This window comes from Triticum urartu, chromosome 1, assembly GCF_003073215.2.
Source record: "Triticum urartu cultivar G1812 chromosome 1, Tu2.1, whole genome shotgun sequence".
NCBI lineage: Eukaryota > Viridiplantae > Streptophyta > Magnoliopsida > Poales > Poaceae > Triticum > Triticum urartu.
Genome location: NC_053022.1, coordinates 325,942,810 through 325,955,203, shown reverse-complemented (window position 1 = coordinate 325,955,203; position 12,394 = coordinate 325,942,810). Strand labels below are relative to the sequence as shown.

At 44.5% G+C, this 12,394-nt stretch overlaps 2 protein-coding genes across 6 annotated transcripts; both read left to right on the top strand.

The window, feature by feature from the left end:
- The first annotated feature begins 1,236 nt into the window (after positions 1-1,236).
- LOC125510058 (plant UBX domain-containing protein 10) lies at positions 1,237-6,453 on the top strand. The gene is made up of 4 exons (XM_048675149.1): positions 1,237-2,184; positions 4,937-5,107; positions 5,408-5,611; positions 6,049-6,453. Exons 1-4 carry the CDS (start codon positions 1,408-1,410, stop codon positions 6,277-6,279), a joined length of 1,383 nt encoding a protein of 460 aa, XP_048531106.1. The 5' UTR covers positions 1,237-1,407; the 3' UTR covers positions 6,280-6,453.
- Positions 6,454-7,686: 1,233 nt separating this feature from the next.
- Positions 7,687-11,319, top strand: LOC125510067 (protein ALP1-like). 5 transcript variants are annotated; one of them, XM_048675175.1, is made up of 5 exons: positions 7,710-7,949; positions 8,069-8,171; positions 8,959-9,047; positions 9,128-9,353; positions 9,446-10,047. In XM_048675175.1, exons 3-5 carry the CDS (start codon positions 8,976-8,978, stop codon positions 9,697-9,699), a joined length of 552 nt encoding a protein of 183 aa, XP_048531132.1. In that variant the 5' UTR covers positions 7,710-7,949; positions 8,069-8,171; positions 8,959-8,975; the 3' UTR covers positions 9,700-10,047. The 5 variants fall into 5 exon arrangements, 3 of the variants coding, with proteins under 3 accessions (XP_048531123.1, XP_048531118.1, XP_048531132.1); XM_048675166.1 differs by lacking the exons at positions 8,959-9,047; positions 9,128-9,353; positions 9,446-10,047 and adding an exon at positions 10,149-11,319 and having other exon boundaries at positions 7,687-7,949; XM_048675161.1 differs by lacking the exons at positions 8,959-9,047; positions 9,128-9,353; positions 9,446-10,047 and adding an exon at positions 10,149-11,319 and having other exon boundaries at positions 7,694-7,949; positions 8,069-8,239.
- The last annotated feature ends 1,075 nt before the right edge of the window (positions 11,320-12,394 follow it).

Below are 12,394 nucleotides of genomic sequence, written 5' to 3'. Positions count from 1 at the left end.
GTCATGCAGATTTAGTTGAGGCCAGAGAGAGAGAGACATACCATGCCATTGGGAGCACAATACCTGAGTGTGGATGCATGTAGGTCTCCTCACACGATTCACTACATTCTTATTATCAAGCTTGGAGATGAACAAGTGAAAAGAGAAGCGACAACAAGGGCATGAAGTTTAGTCATGTGAGACGTAGACTAATAATATGGATACTCATGAACTTTCTACTTTTCAATAGTAGAAAGTCCATGACATGCTCTAGATGTTGTGTCAATGTGGCCATATTGAATCAACGTGCATGATGTAAGTGTGTTGATGGTGGTATTTATGCCAAACATGTTTGTGCGTATACTTTATAGGAATATATGGGGACTATGGCGAAATAGTTACATGTAGTGCACGCTTGCAGATAAGCTAGGTATTCCTTCTTGTTGTATGCATGTATCCATAGCGTGTAGCTATGACTGTTGACCGTCTTATTAGACCGATTTGTGTGTTTGCGCATCTATGATATTGGATGATCATGTGATGTGTTATAGCCGGTTTTAGTTCTTCCTGTGTATATCGTGCTTCACCTTTCTCCGGTTGATATATTCAAGACATGAAACAATGTTGTAGGGTTAGGCCGTACCATGAGAACATAACTGTTTACTTGCGTCACCCCCCATAGCTAAGTACGAATCTGTTAGTATTCCTACAAAAAATCAATGCAACCCATGCCCCTGGGACACAATGTGCTCTGATTTTCGCCTGTGCGCACCAATGATGATTTTCTAATGAGCAATCTCTTGGTTTGTTGAATTATATTGCTAGCATATATTTGAACTATCACTAGATATTCAAGCATGCGAAACAAATATAGAATGTAATGTATCACAAAATTTCAAAAAGATCCTTAACTATGTAACAAAGGTGTTGATGGGATTAATAGACATTGTTGTACATTAAATTGTTATTTTGTTGCGGGAGTTATATAACCGAGTTAGCCAAGAAACGAAAACTACAAGTAACAGTAGAATCAACGGAGCACATCATGCCAGGCAAAGAACCGCCATGCTACAATCTGTTTTTTATTGGGATATCGTTCTATTCAAAGAATTCAACAGAAAATTTCATAAATCACAATACGTTACGCCGTATTCTTGTGTATTTTTTCGTATTCTTGTGTATATAGACTAGTACAGTCCTAGATAGAGAAGCGAAAAGCACTCCGTTCCGTTCCGTGAAGGAAGAGGAGACGAGACGTCACGTCACCACCGAGTCGTCTCTTTGCTCGCTCTCGCAACCAATCCAACTCGAGAGTCGAGACTACTCTTCGCATCTCCTCTTCCTCTCAAGTCCTAACTACCTAAGCGCCCCCAAATCCCCAAACCCTAGCTCTGCCCCACCCCCACCCCCACCCCGCAGCCGGTCGCCATGGCCGAGACCGTCGACGACAAGCTCGCCTACTTCCAGGCCGTCACAGGCATCTCCGACCCCGACCTCTGCACCGAGATTCTCGTGGCCAACAACTGGGACCTCCAGCTCGCCGTCTCCTCCATCACCGGCGACCCCTCCTCGCCCGAGCCGTCCACTTACGCCCCGCCGCCCCCGCCTCCGCTGGAGTCCGATTCCATCGCCTACCACCCCCCTGCACCGGCTCCGCAGCAGCAGCAGCAGCCGGGGATCGCGTGGAGGCTGGTGACGCTCCCCTTCTACGTCGTCTCCGGTGGGGTCGGCCTCGTCACCGGTTCCATCCGTCTCGGTGTCTGGGTCGCAAGCGGCGTGCTGTCCCGATCCCTCTCCCTCCTCGGCCTCGCGCAGCGCGGCGGTGACCGCTTGCTTGAGCTGCCCCCGTCCGCCGCGGAGGCGGTTGACTTCCTGGCCGAGTTCGAGCACGAGTTTGGGGCTGGCCGTGGCCCGCGCTTTGTTGCTGAGGGATTTGCAGACGCGCTGCAGCGTGCGCAGCGTGAGTACAAGCTTCTCTTCGTGTACCTCCACTCCCCTGACCACCCGGACACCCCAGCATTCTGCGGTGGCTGCCTCTGCTCCGAGCCCGTGGCCGCCTTCATAGATGAGAACTTCGTTGCATGGGGTGGTAGCATCAGAAGGACTGAAGGGTTCAAGATGAGCAACAGCCTGAACGCATCACGCTTCCCGTTTTGTGCGCTAGTCATGGCATCTACGAACCAGAGAATTGTGCTGTTGCAGCAGGTATGGTGTTGGTGTGCTCATCAATTATTTTTCTTCTAAGATCCAATTTCAGAGTTTGTTAATTAGCACATGGATTATACTGCAGGTGTTTGTGTGGGGATCGATATAACTTTGCATTATTAGATAAGCTTAGCCGAGTATGCGGGTTACTTGCAATTAGATAAGCTTAGCCGAGTATGTGGGTTACTTGCAGGGGGTATGTAAAAGGAGATTGCGATTCTTTAATTACCATGTTTGATTCATTATGATGTGTTCATGCAGTAGCTTAGAACAACAGTTACAGACCTGTGGCCTTGTGAGTTAGTTAAGCCTATTGCTATGCCCTTGTGCTGATAGACTAATAGCTGGTTATAGCAAGATTGGCCTACCTTCAGAATATAATTGCATCACTTATTGAGTTTAGTTGTCCTGGAGATGTATATGTGCGGTCATAGAGAAAATCTTTTATCCTACGCTGTTTGTGATGTATGTGTGAACACTATGATGAAGTAATCAAAAACAAAAGTGCATGATACCTTTCACAAATTATTTTTATTAACCTTCCTCTATTGTCTAATTGTTTTACTGCAATGATGCATCAATTGGAATTTTAGTAGTTCTTTTTTAGTTCTTATACTCAGTTTTCAATTCCAGGCCCAAACAATTGAAATGTTCTCCCTTGGGATTACACATTCCTGGTCCTGAATATCTTGAGATCTTGTAGTCCTACAACGAACAACTAAACCTGCCATTTCCCATTCCTGTTAGCCAATTTGAATGAATCTAACATACCATAGGGTTACTGGATGCATTTACACGATTCCTCTATAAACCTTTATACTTGAATTTCGCGCTACTCTAATGAACTTGAGCAAAAACTGCTCATGATATTGGAAAATTAGTTTGGTAATGCTTCTTTGCAAGATTCAAACGAGATGGTGCACTTGTGGGACTTTATTTCTGAAGATACAGGAATTTGCTTTGTTTCTCCCCAAGATATTTTTATCAATCCAGATCCCAGGACTCACAAAAAAATCCAGAAAAGGCTACTGGGGTTTTCTTAACTAAATTGTTCTTTGAAAGAATAAAGTTTGTCCCATGGTCCAGGATCTCACCTCATTTTGTTTGCAAACATCATGACTTGCACACACTCACAGGTCCTTCATGTAGATAATTAATTGCTCACATACATTGCATCTGATTGCGTCCAATTACTACCAGCAATGGATGCATTCTCTTCTACTCCATCCATACCAAAATATAAGACGTTTTGCAGTCTAAATTGAACTGCAAAAACGTCTTATATTTTGGTACGGAGGTAGTAGATGGCTGCGTATGTAGATGACAAAAAATCAGGAAATTTCACTTGTCAATTGTTGGTTATATTATAAGCTACTGCGTGAAATATTTGCATTATGATTTCTTAAAATTTGGTATATACATCATCTCTACTCTCATTTTAGTACATAGAAATCAAGCATGATCATATAGTAATTTAACTGTCTGATCTGATTATGCACTTTCTACTCATGGGTGATGCTAAAGTGGTTGTTAATACTAATATGCTTTGTTCTTGTATTTTAAAATGTATGATTCCAGCTAAGTTGCATGGATACAACAATACAGATACCACAATACCGTGATATGGTGATTTTTTAAATACGCAGAGCTAATAAATACTTAAAATATATAGATATTGATGATTTGCACATGGGAACGGGAAAAACGATAATTCAGGGGCGGCCTTATTATTGATAATTGTTATGATGTTGCTTGCTCCTCCAGTACATGGGCAGCATGGCTGATTTTGGCAAGAAAACCCCATTGTTTTCTAAGCCCACCAAGCACACTAGCCTACTCAGCCCAGGTAGCCCAATAAGGCACTACCACAATAGTAAAATCCCATCACCCATTGCCCTTGTAAAATCACATGCCCTCTGCAGCAGAGAAATGAGCAGAGGCAGCCACTCATGGAGAAGCGGAGTAGGGAGAAGGAAAGTGGAATCACACCTGGGTGGCTGGGTGAGATGGAGCAGGTGGACGGTGGTGCTCTAACTCCGGCACAGAGGGAGGTGTGTTGTACCGGTGGCGCTCAGATCTGGGGTGAGAGCACAGGGCGGTTGGAGCGTCGGCGGCCAACGACCGCTCATCTCCTTCTCTAGGTTGGCTGAGCAGCGGTGGATTTTTGGTTTTCGTTGCTGGCGTGGGTAGGGAGCAGGTGGTGGTGCTCAGATATGGGCCAGGGCCTTACCGGTGGAGGCGCATCGAGGGGAGAATAATACCTGCTGCGCTGTGCTGTGCGAGGGCTTTTGTACTAGAGTGTTAGGTTTCCTCCGTATCCCACGTGTGTCACCAGGTATCTCCACCATATCCTATTTATTTTAATCTTTTTGGAAAATGGAAAATGACCCGATACGTTTCAAGGGGTATCCGGACGTATAAAACCCCTGGTATGCTGATTTTGTGCTGTATCCGCGTACCATAGGATTCCAGAGTGAAATGTTGTGATATATTCTTACTCTTTTTCCTTGCCTGCTTTTGTACATCATGTGTAATAGTACCACTGGATCCTGAGATTGTTGATAGATCGCTTTCTTTACCTGATAGTAAAGTGAAATGATGCATCTTGGGAAGAATGGTGGTCGTTTGGATTTAGAACTGGCCACTATGTTTCTTATATCGACCTATTAAAGCGTTAGACTGTTGTTTAATTGCTTCTTTAACACTTTGATTGGTCAGTTTTGCTCATGCATTTTCTTCTGATCTTCCAAAGGTTGAGGGGCCCAAATCACCTGAAGAAATGATAACAATTCTTCAGAGAGTTGTTGAAGAATGCACTACGTCCCTTGTTGCTGCCAGGATTGAAGCTGAAGAAAGACTAAACAATCAACGTTTGCGTGAGGAACAAGATGCTGCTTACAGAGCTGCACTTGAAGCTGATCAGGTACATTAAGCTATATATGACTTATGGGTCCTTTTATAGTTTTTATTGTTTGTGCTTTGGTTGTAGAAGTATCTATTCCTGTCTAATGGTAAGAAAGGAAGGTAGGTCAGATGTTGTAATAACTCCTTGGTTTTCCTTCTGTAAAAAGCACCGTGCCTCATAAGGATCACATTTGTGCATTCACAGTAAGTGCGTCATTTAAGGTGTGATTCAAGCAGTGCACACACATGCCACTATATTTTCTCCTAGTGTTGGAATGTTTTCATGATAGCACTGATTTAATCACGCAATTATGACCAGGCCAGAGAACGCCAGATGAGAGAGGAACAAGAAAGACTTGAAAGAGAGGCCGCGGAGGCTGAGAGGAAGCGTATAGAAGACGAGGAAGCACAAGCCAGGGCAGTCCAAGAAGCAGCTGAAAAGGAAGCCGCTCTTGCAAGGAGACGGCAAGAGAAGGCAATGGCTCTTGGCGCTGAGCCTGAGAAAGGGCCTGACGTTACTCGAGTATGTTTAACGTTCTTTTCACGCTATCAACAACCTTTTCAATTCTTACTCTAGTATAACATGTGCAGAACCATATCTTTCTGCTTTTCAAGCATTTTTCTTCTTTTGTTGATCACCAAATATCAGTGTAGTACCTTATGCTGCATTTCCCCCCCTAATTTGTTACTTATTACTCCCCTCCGTTCCATAATACTTGTCGTGGTTTTAGTTCAAATTTGAACTAAAACCATGGCAAGCATTATGGAACGGAGAGTGTAACTTTTTAAGGGGCTAGATAGGGACACATTGTTCCTGAATTTGATATTATCTATGTACACATGACCTGCATTATCTGAACATGAGGTATATGTTGTCACTTGATAGTAGTAGTAGTAGTAGCATCATAATTTGGTCACAGGTCTTTGAACTAACTCCGAGCCATGCTCACAATTCTGCAGGTTCTTATAAGATTTCCAACTGGAGAGCGCAAAGAAAGGAGATTCCACAGTTCCGCCACCATTACCTTGATATATGACTTTGTTGATTCTTTGGATTGCTTGAAAGCGGAAAAGTACAGCCTAGTTTCTAATTTTCCACGGGTAACATACGGTCCTGAAAAGAACTCCCAAACGCTGGTGGAAGCAGGTTTGCACCCACAAGCAAGCCTATTTATCGAGATAGAACAATGAATGTCCCCAATTTTCTAAGTTATATGTACTGAAACTTGCAAGTATAGGTGCTCCTTTTTTACTCTATTTGACAAACAGTGGGGACTTCCAGCTGTACGGCAATATACTTGACTTCTGTGCAAATGCTGCTTTTGTGGTTCTCATTCGTTAATAAATTCACCTTCTGCCGGATCAGTTGACTGCTGCAATGTTTCATACTGTATTTGTTAGCTATATACTGTATGTTTCTGTGGTTAATTCGGTGCACCGAAAGGTTGTTCTTTAGGAGCTAAACTATTCTTTACGCTAGCGCAAGAAATACTGTTTTATGTGAAAATTAAAGACACTCAAAAGATGCGTACAGCCGTATATGTTTTTATTCCGCAAAAAGAAAGTTGTATATGTTTTTGACCTGGGTGTGTCTAGGGCACATCTAGATGTGCTCTAGTTATTGCACATCTAAGTAAGTGAATCAAGCATAAAGAGAAAAAGAAAAAAGAGAAAGAAAATATTCACAGAATCTCAATGTAAAATCAATGACATATGACTTAGATGTGCAATACTTATGGCACATCTAGATGTGCTTTAACAAAACTGTTTTGACCTTCTCAAACATTCTTCGGGGGCAGTTTCAAGTTATCCGCTACTCCCGAGAACTTGTAAGATGTGTCTTTTTCAGGCATATTTGAAACCTAGCCACGGTCTAGCAACACTCAGAACATAATAGGTATAACACTTTGCCAAAAAGACCCTACAAGAAAAGCAATGAACCCTCAAGGACCAAAGAGCAAAACCACCAATAGTCACCACCTTACCGTCGCCGTCGGAAAGAGGAGAGACACCAACATGCCCATGACAAAAAAAATGCCATAGCAGACAAAGCTGCGGTGTGTGTCAATGAGCAGGTCACCATGTGCCTCGAGATCTCGTGGCTCGATGATCAGGATCATCCTTACGCTCTTCTGTCCATGGCTCGACCGAACTCATCCAACACCGCCAGAGAGAAGACTCGAAGCCGCCTTTCTGCATCCGTCTAACATTTGTTGAATCGGCTGTCTTCTAGATCAGGTCGCCGCCGCCGCACTCGAAGAAGAAAGCATCAGCGTTGCATTTGAAACATAGCCACCAATCCCACTACAACCCTGGAGCAAACGTCGCCGGCAGGATTGAAGCACGAAGCCACGAAGAGGCTCCACAAAGTCGTCGTCGACGTTGCACCGACCAAGGTTGACCAACAATCTAATCCACCATCGACGACAGATGGAAGCACCACGTCGGAGAAGGATCAGAAGACAATTTATTCATAGCCGCCGCGAACGCCATGGGAGCAGCAGCCATGGCCGGCAGAAACACTAAGGGCGTGTTTGGTTCCTTGCCTCGCACCTGGCTCGCACCCACCGTGCAATTTTCTCCCTGTTTGGTAGCCTGAATGTCTAACTGGGCCAGGCCCGACGCATGCAAAAAGAGGCTCCCAGCCAGGCTCACGGGAAACGCAGGTTTCGGGCGTTTCCGCGAGCCCGCACCCGCGCCTGCACCCACACGAGCAAGGATAGGGTTTCTCTCCGCTCTCGTCGCTCTCACCCGACTCATTCACGCCGTCCTCGCTCCCCTCCCTCTCCTGCGACAGCGTGGATCTCGCAGCCCCGTCGCCTCCGTCGACATCTCCGGCGGGCATCCTCGCCACTGCGGAGGTAGAACCCTCCTCCCCTCCCTTTCCATGCCCCCATCGGTCCCCATCCATCTCTTCTCCCTCCCATCCCCATCTCTCTGCCGCTCGCGCTGCACTCACGGTGCTTCTTCTCTGATGTAGATGGATGAAGCGGCGGCCTCCTGTGGTCACGAACGGGAAAGAGGGCTACTCCATGTCTAGCACCAATGCAATGTTTTCCCATCGCCTCCCCTCTCCTTTTTAGGTTCAGATCTGTCACCAGAGCCTCCTCTTCCCCTATGGATTTGAAATGGCTGGGTAGTTTTTATGTAGGTACAGATCTGTCACCAGAACCTCCTCTTCCCCTATGGATTTGAGATGGCTGGGTAGTTTTTCTGTAGGTTCAGATCTGTCATTAGCATGAATATTTGTGATATGTCTAGAACACTTTGCTAGCTTATGGAAATGAGGGAATCAGTAGGTAGACAAAATAGTTATGCAAATGGTGCAAATAATCTGAATAATTTGTCCATATATTTTATTTTGTTTTGATGATGTAAATGATGTAAATATTATCAGTGCACATACCTTTATTAATTTATAAATTTGTGCTGAATTTATATAGATGGATGACAACGGCAAGACCCGAGATACACTGATAGTGCAAGCTGCTGGTTTGGTTGCTGTTTTGTGTGCCTATATGGCCACAATAATTACAAGGGCTAGAATTAGAAATTATCGTGCTCCAATCCGTTATGTTATGCTTGAGAGAGACGTAGCTAGGTTGTCCAATCTACGCTATATCTATGAAACCAATGATGTAAATTGCCATGACCTATTAAGGATGAGCAGGGCCCCATTTTATAACTTGTGTAATTTGTTTCGTGGGCGAAAATTGTTGGAAGACAGCATTCATACCTGCATTGAGGAGCAGGTTGCGATGTTCCTTCTTGTAGTTGGGCACAACCATAGGTTTAGGGCAATGAAACCCATATTTAGGAGGTCAATTGAAGTAATTAGTCGATACTTCAAGGCAGTTTTATATGCTATAGGGGAGTTGCGTGACGAGATGACCCGCCCCCCATCCAATGAAGTTCATCCAAAAGTCCTACACAGTAGGCGTTTCTATCCCTACTTTAAGGTAATATATTACCATTTAGAATTCTATGGACATGCCGAATAACCCATATTTTACAAAATATACCTCACCTCTTTTCTTAGGACTATGTTGGCGCAATTGATGGCACCCATGTTCTTGCCAAGGTACCGGCTGCTATGGCTTCGGCATTTAGGGGTCGGAAAGGTGGCATCACCCAAAATGTGATGGCTGCGGTTGACTTTGACCTTAAGTTTACCTATGTGCTAGCTGGTTGGGACGGGTCAGACCATGATGCACTCATTTTGGCTGATGCGTTGGAAAGGAATGATGGATTTGTTGTCCCTGCAGGTATTAGTGAACCATTTTAGAACCATTTTAGTGGCTTTTGATCATTTCCTAATTACTGGTAGTAACACAACACATGACCTCTTATTTGTTAGGAAAATTCTACCTCGTGGATGCGGGCTATGCCGTGCGGCCAGGGTTTCTTCCACCATATAGGGCTACTCGTTATCATCTTACTGAGTTTGGCGCACGATGCCCTCAAAATGAGAAGGAGTTATTCAACCTCCGCCACTCCTCATTGAGGATCACGGTTGAGAGGGCGTTTGCAGCTTTCAAGAACAGATGGAGAATTGTGGACAATAAGCCTCACCACCCTTATCCATCACAAGTCAAAATCGTCCTAGCTTGATGCATTCTTCATAATTGGATACTTCAGTGGGGAGAGGATGAGTTTGTACCACCTGAGCACTCTTGGACCGGGAATCCAGCGTCAGATGGTGTGATTGACATAGAACATGATAATAGAACCTGGTCACAAATTAGAGATGGTTGGGCTGGGCATATGTTTGCTAATAGGGGCAATTCACGTGTGTAGAGCTGAAGTGTTGGGTTTGGCATGTTTGCCATTAGTTATGTATTATGAATAATTCTACCGTGTAATGCTCAAGTGTAGAGCTCAATTCTATGTTGTAATGCATTATGAATAATTCTTTTTATGGTTCTTTATGAATAATCGTACGTTGTTGTTTGAGCTCCACTTCAATTCTGTTTATGGTTCTTTATAATTTTGTTGGTGCCCCACTTTGGACTTGATATAAATTCTAATTTTGTTGGTGCTCTTTTGGTTCTTCTGTATAGGATTGATGACTGAGATGGCGGCTGATGGTGGGCATGGTGGTGGGAATCACCCATTGCGCTGGACATCTCCAATGTCTGGGTTCATGCTACGTCGATTTGTAGAGCTCATTGCTGGTGGAGTGAAGACGGAAAAGGGCTTTAAGGAGGTGCATCTAAACCAAGTGGCTAAGAATTATAGTGAGCACTTTGGTCTTTCCATAACTGGGACCCAAGTGTACAACCACCTCCGCAAGTGGCGTGCTAGGTGGGTGAAGATAAGTAAGCTCCGAGATATTAGTGGGTCACTTTGGGATGATACCAACTATGTCATATCGCTCGAGGAAGAGCACTACCTGGGTCATATCAAGATTTGTACATAACCACACTTCCATAATCACACTTATCCTGATCCGTAGCTATTTGACTAACCTTTCCATAACCACACTTCATGTAGGACCATCTCAAAGATGTTGAGTATCTCAATGTGCCTTTAGAGAATTATGTTCAGATGCTTGCTATTTTTGAGAGTGGTATTGCTACAGGAAGGTATGCAATGACATCTCATCAGGCTCTTGGGGTTCCTTCAATGGTAGAAACCTCCCCATCATTTGTAAACCTCGAAGGTTGTGGTTCTGAATTTGTTGATGGGAATGAACCTGACTCGAGTGCTACTGGTGCTGCTCATGGGGAAGATGGTGTTGCTGCTCCTCATGGGAAGGAACCATGTAAGGATGCTTCTAGCTCCACTGGCAAAAGGAAGAGGGCTAGCCTGATGAGTGAAGAAGAAGTTCTGGTCATGAGCAACATGTCTGATGCAGTCCGTGAAGTTTCTATTGCTATCGAGTCCACCAGAGAGGCACATCCTGAACTTTACAATTCTGTCATAATGCTCCCTGGTTTTACCGAGAATGATCTATTGATTGTCTTGGATTATCTCAATGAGAACGCCAACAGGGCTAGGAGCCACTCATTTGTGCAGATGTCAGAGACTCGTCGCATTCGTTGGGCCATTCACCACATCTCCAAGTTCAATGGTGGAGTGTCCATGCCCAAGGATGGAGCGCCCCGGGATGGAGCGCCCAAGGATGGAGTGCCCCAGGATGGAGTTGAAGGAAATATGCCCTAGAGGCAATAATAAAGTTATTATTTATTTCCTTATATCATGATAAATGTTTATTATTCATGCTAGAATTGTATTAACCGGAAACATAATACATGTGTGAATACATAGACAAACAGAGTGTCACTAGTATGCCTCTACTTGACTAGCTCGTTAATCAAAGATGGTTATGTTTCCTAACCATGAACAATGAGTTGTTATTTGATTAACGGGATCACATCATTAAGAGAATGATCTGATTGACATGACCCATTCTATTAGCTTAGCACCCGATCGTTTAGTATGTTGCTATTGCTTTCTTCATGACTTATACATGTTCCTATAACTATGAGATTATGCAACTCCCGTTTACCGGAGGAACACTTTGTGTACTACCAAACGTCACAACGTAAATGGGTGATTATAAAGGTGCTCTACAGGTGTCTCCAAAGGTACATGTTGGGTTGGCGTATTTCGAGATTAGGATTTGTCACTCCGATTGTCGGAGAGGTATCTCTGGGCCCTCTCGGTAATGCACATCACTAAGCCTTGCAAGCATTGCAACTAATGAGTTAGTTGCGGGATGATGTATTACAGAACGAGTAAAGAGACTTGCCGGTAACGAGATTGAACTAGGTATTGGATACCGACGATCGAATCTCGGGCAAGTAACATACCGATGACAAAGGGAACAACGTATGTTGTTATGCGGTCTGACCGATAAAGATCTTCGTAGAATATGTAGGAGCCAATATGGCATCCAGGTTCCGCTATTGGTTATTGACCGGAGACGTGTCTCGGTCATGTCTACATTGTTCTCGAACCCGTAGGGTCCGCACGCTTAAGTTACGATGACAGTTATATTATGAGTTTATGCATTTTGATGTACCGGAAGGTTGTTCGGAGTCCCGGATGTGATCACGGACATGACGAGGAGTCTCGAAATGGTCGAGACGTAAAGATTGATATATTGGAAGCCTATATTTGGACATCGGAATCGTTCCGGGTGAAATCGGCATTTTTCCGGAGTACCGGCCCCCCCGGGGGTTTATTGGGCCTACATGGGCCTTGAGGAAGAAGAGAGAAGGAGGCAAGAGGTGGCCGCGCGCCCCTCCCCTTCCTAGTCCGAATAGGACAAGGGAAGGGGGGGCGGCGCCCCCCCCTTTCC

Excerpts from the sequence above, each read along its gene's own strand:
- LOC125510058 (XM_048675149.1), top strand. The coding sequence starts at position 1,408 with ATGGCCGAGACCGTCGACGACAAGCTCGCCTACTTCCAGGCCGTCACA. Across the intron at positions 2,185-4,936 it reads GAATTGTGCTGTTGCAGCAG|GTTGAGGGGCCCAAATCACC; the intron begins GTATGGTGTTGG and ends GATCTTCCAAAG. Across the intron at positions 5,612-6,048 it reads AAGGGCCTGACGTTACTCGA|GTTCTTATAAGATTTCCAAC; the intron begins GTATGTTTAACG and ends ACAATTCTGCAG.
- LOC125510067 (XM_048675166.1), top strand. The coding sequence starts at position 10,636 with ATGCTTGCTATTTTTGAGAGTGGTATTGCTACAGGAAGGTATGCAATG.